At 47.1% G+C, this 10,295-nt stretch overlaps 1 protein-coding gene across 1 annotated transcript in view; it reads right to left on the bottom strand.

Moving 5' to 3' along the window:
* Window positions 1-8,727: 8,727 nt before the first annotated feature.
* LOC135821293 (uncharacterized) overlaps window positions 8,728-10,295 on the bottom strand; it is a 2,995-nt gene continuing 1,427 nt past the window's right edge. The window contains exons 4-5 of the mRNA XM_065334347.1: window positions 9,979-10,093; window positions 8,728-9,275 (exon numbers count right to left, since the gene is read on the bottom strand). Coding sequence (XP_065190419.1) covers window positions 9,241-9,275; window positions 9,979-10,093 — 150 coding nt within the window. The 3' untranslated portion in view covers window positions 8,728-9,240. The remainder of the gene's footprint in view (window positions 9,276-9,978; window positions 10,094-10,295) is intronic.

Below are 10,295 nucleotides of genomic sequence, written 5' to 3' on the forward strand. Positions count from 1 at the left end.
TAGAAGAGGATCAGGAGCGGGCCGTGGCGGTGGGGTGCTACTCGCAACTCGTCTCCAGCCGGGACGATCTTGGCAACTCTCAAGCCAGGTGGTCACGCCGAGGTCCGCCAGGTCAGTCGATACCACATCTCGCCACCTCTTCTTCGGGCCGTGACGAGGACGGGGGGCAGGCAGCTCGCCGAACAGCAGACACACACACACACACACACACACACACACACACACACACGCACACACACACACACACACACATACACATACACATTCACACATACACACACACATACACATTCACACATACACAACCATCAGGGGCGTGCTCGGCCCCCTGACTAGGGGGGGGGGGGGGGTGCACGGGAGCCGAGGGAAGCCCCCCCGGCAATTTTCTGCAATTTGTTTGCAACCTTTCTTGAATATTAGAGCATATTTGCATACATTACAATTGCAATTACCCAGATTGAAAATTGTTGGGGTGCACGTGCCCCCCATGCCCATCGCCGAGCACGCGCCTGCACATACACATACACACACACACACACACATACACCCCCCCCCCCCCCACACACACACACAGACACATTTTCACCCATGACCAGAAGAAATGCATAAGGGAATGATGACTTATAGAATAATACGCCTTTTCTTCCGATTATCATATTCTTTCCATCTTTCTTTCTTTTTCTTCTCTTGCCATAGCTGGCTAACTCCCCCTCCTTTGCATTGGCTTCTGCCATTGGACGGTGAAATAAAATAAATAAACGAGAGAGCTCGGAAGCTCAGGGCCCTGCGCTATGCTTTGTTGCCTAGCTCATCGTGCATGTTGTTAGAACTTGTGGAAATGCTTTTTCCTTTGATTAGCTACATCATTGTATTTCAAAAACGTTTCAATGAGATACTGAAGTAACGTCTTCTGCATAGCTACGGGACCGGCGCTGACTCTGCCGATCACGGGCGTTCTGGAGTCGACGGGATGTCTGTCCTGACGTTTCCTGGGACCGGCGCTGACTCTGCCGATCACGGGCGTTCTTCTTCTTCTTATTATTATTATTATTATTACCGGTATACTGACGGCAACTAACATCCATTCTGATTGCATTTACTCGTCTCCCTACTTCGTATTTCTTTCCAGAAAATCTCCCCATACAGGAGGGATTCGTTTACATAATATGACTCCCTGCTATACATCTACATGACTGTATATAAGTACGTTATAATTATTATGCTATCAGCCTACATGCGATTCCCAGGCTGGGCGGCCAAGCCAGCCTGCTAGTGGGATCTCGGCCTCGCACACAAATCTACACAAAATGTTAATGCACTGAATGCATCCCCCCGATACACTTCGCTGGACGCATTGAAATCTGTTCACTAGATTCACCATCACCTGTCCCTCCCATGCTTCTCCGTCTTGACCATTACTTTTCTTCTTTTATTCACCATGGTTGGTTAACACCCACATCTCCCGTACTGGCTGATTTTCTTCTCATGCCTGTCAGCCATGAGGTGTTGTCCATAATAATAATAATATACTCGTTCTCTTGATGGTACCGTACTCTTGATGGTACGGGACAGGTACGGGATAGCGCCAGGCATGTCGATGGCACACACAAACAAAAATATTGTGGCCAGCTGTCTTTGCTGGTACGGTACAGTACGGGACAGATACGGGATAGCGCCAAGCGTGACACAAACAAACAAACAAACACCAAATTAAAGCTGTGTGGACCCTGGCTAGCGCCAGACGTTACTGAAGTAACGTCTTCTGCATAGCTACGAGAATAAATACAGTGTACTAGTAGTTTATTTATTTATTTTATTTCACCGTCCAATGGCAGAAGCCAATGCAAAGGAGGGGGAGTTAGCCAGCCATGGCAAGAGAAGAAAAAGAAAGAAAGATGGAAAGAATATAAATACAGTGTACGAGTAGCTGTGAGAATACGTAACTTAGTTACTAGTCTAGATTAGACTGTGTGACCATGTAGAACTGCAAGAAATTTGAACATCTCTCTGTCGACCTGGTCAGTGTATGTTCTGCAGTGATATGTTACTACACAACCTATGTTCTATATAGCAATACAGGAGACCGGCAACACAGACTGCCTTTGCAACAGAGACTTTTAACGGTTCATGCACTCCTAGATCATCTATGAATGAAACCAACACAAAGACACAAACACAAACGTGCACACATAAACACACAAATATACCCACACGAGCACACACACACACGAGCATACAAAAGCATACACGAACACGCACACACGAGCACACACACGAAGACACACACATAAGCACACACACACACACACGAGCACACACACACACACACAAGCACACAAACACGAGCACACACACATACACACGATCGCATACACACGAGCACACACACACGCACACACACGAGCGCATACATACACGAGCACACACACGCGCGCATCCACGAACACACACACGCATATACACACACAAGCACACACAAACAAACACACCCACCCACGAGCGCACACACACACACACACACGCGAGCACACACACTAGCGCACACACACTCACACATTTTTACACACAAATACTTCCACGTTGTGTGTTCTGTAAAAATGAATGATAAAAGGATAAGACGCGCTAGTGAAAGACAGTCGAGTCCAGGGCTGTCAACAACACCACCAGGGGGCAACTAACCACGTGTTTTTACAGTGCACCACGTGGACCGTGTAGAATGTACTTCATTGCTGGTAAGATGTGTTCTCAAGACTGATACGTCTTGTCATCTGACCAAGATTTGATCTGTCATAAGACCTGTTGATGATGAATTGATCTGTCATGAGATCTGTTGAAGATTTGATCTGTCATGCCAGCTGTTGATGATTAATCTGTTGAGCATTTGGAATATTCCAATGCCGGGCAGTGTGAGAATGCGCATCGAACCTGATCAGCTATAGTCATGCAGGATGGACAGTAGCACTGTCTCCCATACTGACATGTATGCACTAGACTAGCAGAATGACAGAGAAATTCTCTATCATTACACAGGTCACCGGCATTGCTAAACTATTCACTTGCATCTGTGTACAGTAGGTTAGTGTGTGTAGACATCTACTGATCTGCTAAACTCTCAATCCTACAACTCACAGTGGAAACATCTTGACAGGACACGCTCATCCTCGCCTACGTCACTATGCAAAGTTCATCGCACACAGTAGGTTTATGCTGGCAATACATACCGTCATACTAACGTATGGAATGTCAGTCTTTAAAAGAGCTTCCATATCTTGTGTGTCTGAGCATTTGCAACACCAATCTTTTGAACTTTGCTGAATCGCTTCCATACTGTTCTGAAAAGTCCTGATCAGCACATTGCACAAAGACACTAACAGGTTTCTTATTTGACCCGACGAGACCACACGACGCTTGCAGACCACAGCATGAACAGTTCACCAGCCACACTCCACGGATGAGTTCCCCGCCATCTTTATGGAACGAAACAAGACTTTGAAGAAGGGCTGAGGCTTCCTGCAGCTTCATCTGTGAAAGGAACAAGACTTGTCATGAGTAATACTGCTTTCGTGGAGTGTGGCTGGTGAACTGTTCATGCTGTGGTCTGCAAGCGTCGTGTGGTCTCGTCGGGTCAAATTAGAACCTATTACCGTACAATTCGATGGACCTCTGGAAGATGGCAACAAAGAATTAAAGACAATAGCATGAGTTGCTGATAGTTTTGCTGCTGCTACTCTTCCATATCACTCTACTTATCTTTATCCCCATGGTTGGCTAACACCCACTCTCCCAACATTCTCCTCTGTTTCCACTGAGTCTAGAGATGAAGTAGTAATATTTATACCTCTACTTACTAGGATATGGCTCTCACAGGACATTCCGGTCGGTCGGGTTAGCAGACAATACCGTAATGAGATCACGTGATGAGATGGTGACCTGCTACGAAGCTATGCATCCGCTATACACTACCCCAGCGGCAAGTTTTGCTGCATCCCATGGAGCGCCTTTGCAAACTCTGGCCATCACTCCAATGTTGCGAATCATATCGTGGTGAACGTTTTCAAGTGAATGATCAAACGTTTCTGTCATCAGGACCATCAAAGAATGAAGATGAAATGTGAAATTAGAGACTACAAGACTACATGACTATATATAGGGGAAGTTCTCTACTGGTGTGATTTACACAAACAGAAATAACAAACAGCTACAAAATTCACACATCACAACAGAACATTGGTAGGATGTGCGAGAATTGTCTGCTACTCAAGACAATGTGACAATAGTGGAAATATCACAGAAGTACTGTAACAATAACGTATGCTGATTGTGTCGCTACAAGAGTGTTATCTTTTTTTTAGGTTATGTTTGTTTGGTAGTTGTCCCCAGCAGTACAAATCTAGTAGGATTTACGAATACATTTTCAACACCTGTCTGCCTCAGTAACAAGTATGCGTATGTATGTGAAAGCTGAGACTACCATTCGTAACGGGTCATTTGCGTGTTGAAGACGATACTGTTAACCCAGTAGTTTTCCTGCAACCTCGTTGACACTGACATTCATGCAAACATGTACAAAGAAGCTGGTTGCTACTTTGAAGTACGTCATTAGATAGTACTAGCAGATATATCAACCTGCTACGTCCGTTATCCCTAGCCATGGATTGACCTGTGTGTGTAGCACGTGACGCAAATTGTATGGAGAAAATTCTGAGTCTTGCAGCAGACGCCCAGGGTGTGATATCCAACCTCAGTGTCAGAAAGAAAAACATTGTTCGTGCATCTATGTTTGTACTCATGATCTGTTTGTTGTGGATGTCAAGTGTACATCACATTTAGTGTTCACTACTCTCCAGTGTATATAGTGGAGAGTTGTACTGGGAAGACATCTGTTACATTTCCAGTATCTACAGTACATGTATGATCATTAGTCACGGCAAGAGCAGCAGTGCCACCATCAAGTCATCTCCACTACCCTGATACCTGCCAACACACACCACATAGATTGCTACAAAGTAGCAGGCATCATCAGGGAGAATGGATTAGGCTAGCTTGGACACATAGCAGGGATGTATGACAAGCGTATGTCAAAGTCTGGTATGTTTGGACAGCTCTGTGCAATGCGTTCTCAGCATGGTCCTCGCAGGCGATGGTGTGATGTGGATGGTGAATGATATGCAATCCCTTAGTCAGTCCCTGTTCTCCGTTGACTGCTGCTATACTGGTGTCCAGGTTGGTTTTGTTTACACACACGTTGCTCATGGTCGTAGTCACACTGGACCTACTCCAGGTCGAGATCGATCAAGGTTTACACTGTACAACACACAAGGTCTGTAGTCAATACGGACATCTCAACCATCACACACCATACTGAAAAGTAGGTAATTACATCATGTAGTCCCGTCTCTAACATTCACTGGGTTGATGTACACAGCTTGGATCTGAACAACGGACTGTGTTTAAAAAAACATGTAGTTATGATCAATACTACCCTCGAACAACACTACTTCATTCATTCACTGCTGATTTCTCTGCTCTTTCGATTTGTTCGCTCCTCCGTGCTCATTTGACAACATGTATCTGATGCATGTTGTTGGTGTTGAGGTGTCCGGGACCATTCATAATAATACGCGAATGACTGTTGGGACATTCTTCCAAAACATGACGTCACAGAATTCGTGAAAAAAGACAACTTTTGGCTAGCCTGTCGCAAGCGCGAGACTCATCAATACACACACATATCATGGGCGCGCTCGAGCTGCAGCAAATACGAAGCGCCACACACGCGCGAGCGCGACCCAAACTGTGTCACGCGCGTGTGTGTCGAATCTGGCCGTCATGATCGCCTTCGATTATTTATTTTCGTTCTAGTCGACAATTCCAAAACTCAGTGCCATTCATTGGCTTTAGCTTTGCCCTTGAACTTGAAATCTCGTGCCTTATTCTTTCTTGGGGACTGGTGTTGGATATTGAACGGGCGGAGTGACCGCGGGGATGATGGATGAATTAGATGATGGCCTAATCTTGGCTGGGCGCATTCTCATTTTCGCGTGGCCTGCCACTAGTGTTTGATTCACAAAGGGTGTGGCAGGCATAGCTGGAGGAAGAAAGGTGATGTGAAGTTCTGCCATCGCAGCACTGTATAGAGGGCCATTAGAGGCTGTGTAGGCTGTATGTAGCATTGTTTGATTTAGCTCAGTGCTGAGCTTGCACCACACCACAGGTAGCATATTGAGTATTATTTACATTTTCCATATTACTTGAACCGCTCTATGAACGTGAGGGGTTCAGAAAAACCTTTACTGGCGCTGCCCCGTCGTAAAAGTAAGAAATTAAAACTGGCTCATTGTACCCCCAAATGTGAACTGATCCACCTAAATCGCGAATGACGTGACCCGAACGCAGCAGTAGCATGATGGTGCACTTGTGGTGTGCCGCAGGGCTCTGTACTAGGAGGACCCATGCTGCTCTCCATATACACCAGAGATATCCCCTCGGAATCTGCGCCGGCATCATCACTGCAGTTTGCGGATGACATCGCCCTGACACGTGCAAGACGGACAGCGCAAGAGGTGTCTGATGCGCTCAGCTTGGTGGTTACCTCCCTCTCAAGTTGGCTGGACGCTCGTGGTCTTGTATTAGATGCAAAGAAGAGCAATGTATTGGTTTTTACCAGCAGCAGTGGGCAGCAGCCGGACGTGGTTGTGCGCTGTCGAAATGATGTCCTTCCGCACACCACCAGCGCGAAATACCTTGGCGTCTTAATCAATGAACGAATGGCCTGGCAACCGCAAGTTGACCCGTGCATCTCACGCACTGCTAGGAAGATCGGTAGTCTGTGGCGGGCGCGACGCTGCCTCACTCTAGCTAGTCGAAGCAAGTACTTCCTATCTGTCATCATGCCGGATTTGATATATGGATCGGCAGCATATGGCTCCGGCTTGACCCACAACCAGCTCTGCCTAGACTGCCTCCCGTTCATTTCTGTGCTCCTGTCTTTATTCTCGTCAGCCGTGTACTTCAGCAGTTCAATTCTGTGCTCCAGTCCTCTTTATTCTCGTGAGTTGTGTACATGTACTCGTTTTGCTGTTTTTCTGGTTTATTTGAATTCTCACAGTTAATGTGTAAAATATGTACTTCAGTTATTCTCTCCTCCCTCTTCTGAGTTTGACACTCCGCTGGCCTTCTCTCCTCCCTCTTCTGAGTTTGACACTCCGCTGGCCTTCTCTCCTCCCTCTTCTGAGTTTGACACTCCGCTGGCCTTCTCTCCTCCCTCTTCTGAGTTTGACACTCCGCTGGCCTTCTCTCCTCCCTCTTCTGAGTTTGACACTCCGCTGGCCTTCTCTCCTCCCTCTTCTGAGTTTGACACTCCGCTGGCCTTCTCTCCTCCCTCTTCTGAGTTTGACACTCCGCTGGCCTTCTCTCCTCCCTCTTCTGAGTTTGACACTCCGCTGGCCTTCTCTCCTCCCTCTTCTGAGTTTGACACTCCGCTGGCCTTCTCTCCTCCCTCTTCTGAGTTTGACACTCCGCTGGCCTTCTCTCCTCCCTCTTCTGAGTTTGACACTCCGCTGGCCTTCTCTCCTCCCTCTTCTGAGTTTGACACTCCGCTGGCCTTCTCTCCTCCCTCTTCTGAGTTTGACACTCCGCTGGCCTTCTCTCCTCCCTCTTCTGAGTTTGACACTCCGCTGGCCTTCTCTCCTCCCTCTTCTGAGTTTGACACTCCGCTGGCCTTCTCTCCTCCCTCTTCTGAGTTTGACACTCCGCTGGCCTTCTCTCCTCCCTCTTCTGAGTTTGACACTCCGCTGGCCTTCTCTCCTCCCTCTTCTGAGTTTGACACTCCGCTGGCCTTCTCTCCTCCCATCCCCTTACATCGTATTGGGCCTCCGCACACACTACATTGTCACATAGCACAACTCAACCATTCGCTACCCTGTTATTGAGCACTCCTGCTGCTCGTTTGGTCTCGCGAATCCAAATAAAATCAATCAATCAATCAGGTTCCTACCTGTGGATGCAGCTGGGGACGCTGGTCCACAGGCCATGGTCGTCGATGAACTCCCATGTTGGATATCCGATGGAAGTAACTATGTGACTAGCAAAGTTACACTGCCACTGATACCATGTACTAGTGATGGTGTTACCCTATGATGTGCTGTGATCCTGTGCCCTCCCGACCTCGTGCTACTGGTGCCTTCGGGTCCCGTCATTCGCGATTTAGGTGGAGCAGTTCACATTTGGGGGGACAATAGAGAGGCTAAGATGCACGTTATTTCTGACGTGACGCGAAAGTTCAGCTCGCGTTATTTGCTCGCACGTCGAAAAATCAATGCGAGTGACCTGCTGCTCACGTCGAAATTTGGAGTTTTACGCCAAATTTGACGTGAAATTGCACGTCAAGTCAGAAATAACGTGCATCATAACCTCTCTAATGGGCCAGTTTTAATTTCTTACTTTTACGACGGGGCAGCGCCAGTAAAGGTTTTTCAGAAGCGCTCACAGAGCGATTTTTATATGGATAATTTCAGTTCTTTTTCCGTTCCCTCCCCGCCCCAACCCCGAAGGTAAACATGATGAACACGCGCGCGATGTACTGTATGTATGCATGAGAGTACGATAACACACTGATACATACCAGCCCTCTCCACCTCGCTTACCCCGCACACAGATACACAAACACGCGGATGCACACGGCACACATACGCACATGCACACGACACAAACAGGAAATTCTTCATGTAAAATGCCATGCAAAGCAGTGGCCACCGTACTTCAGGAAGTCAGTTGTGGAACAAAATAATTCAACTACAACGTGTAGACAAGCTGACGGCCAAAGCACAACATAGCAAACATGACATTTGCCCAAGGATTGCAGTTTGCAGACCACGCCATGGAAGCAGCGAAAATACAGAATGTAATATCATACAAAGTGACAAGCAAAGAAGTGGCCACCATACACCAGAGACTTGCAGAAAGTCACATATCCAACAGATAGAAAAGTGAACAGCAATCTGGTACAGCCCACACAAGACAAAGCTGACCTGATACTTGTCCCAGGATCGCAAGTGGCAGATCCTTTTCGATGCATAACATGCAGGTGTACGTTACACGCATGGACAAAATCTGACCGTGTCGCCAGCATACAATGTCATCACATGTATACCCCACAAGTTACACACATGCACAGTAGAAGCACAATGAAAGCAATGGAAAAGTACGATGTGGTTGCTGAAGCATCTTCGCACTTCAAATTCAGACTTCAATGTGGTTGTCACGGGATGATATACCTGCAAGATACAAGTGATGCAGAAAGAAAGCATAAGGTCGTGAGGTAGGCTATGAGACACCACAAACGGGTCACCTACATGTATGTTCAGGGCTAGTGCACTCGCACGCAGAATTATCATAATCGAGCATTTCCCAAACTGAGAAGTGCAAGGAAATCCACTTGCATGCACAGGAGCAATTTTGCCGCTGGTGTGATGCGCAATTCGAGACAATCTGCGATGCTGCGTGCTCACCTCTGATGCCGATTACTTCCTTGCTTAGATTGGCCCGGTCTGCTCTCCCTTCACTCTCTTCTAAATCCTACTTGGAGCAGTAAGGCTGTGTCACTGCTCCTACTGATAACCCAGTTAGGTTGTGGTCATTGTTGTGAAAACAATATCATCGTCATTGTGGTAATAACATACGTTTTTGCACAGCGGCTGGCGCTAGAACGTGCAGCAAGCAGCACGCTTGTACTTCGGATTTTGCGATTTTTTCGAGGGCAATGGCTTTTCTTTTTGTTTTGGCTACCTACGAAGTACGACCAAAAAATCTATGGAGTAGGAGTGGGGTTGTCTGATAAGTGCTAGGAGAACCCTCCTTTGTGGCTGTAGATCGCTAAAACGTGCCCTGTTGGCCGAAAAATCCGATTTTTTTCTCCGGGGGACACCCCCGTTGTACCACTCCCAACCGCCCTGTGACGCCCCTGTCATTGTAGCTTACCTGCTGTCTTTCTTGGAGATGCAGTAGCAGCTGAGGACTTGCATACAATCTCTGTTTCAACTGCAACTATTTCCACAATGTTGTCAGGTATTGGTGCGGGCGACACACGCAGATTCTACACACGCAGAAGGAAAGAAACACCATGAACATATACCTGTTACTACATGTACATGTACATGTTGCCACTGTCAAATATTCCACAGGCAGATGGTGGGGATGGAGAGGAGAGCAACATCAGCAACAGCAGAAGCAGCAGAAGCAATAGCTGCACTATTAGCAGCAATAGCAGCAGCAGCAGCAGTACCACACAGCAATTC

This window comes from Sycon ciliatum, chromosome 7, assembly GCF_964019385.1.
Source record: "Sycon ciliatum chromosome 7, ocSycCili1.1, whole genome shotgun sequence".
In the NCBI taxonomy this organism is placed as follows: Eukaryota; Metazoa; Porifera; class Calcarea; order Leucosolenida; family Sycettidae; genus Sycon; species Sycon ciliatum.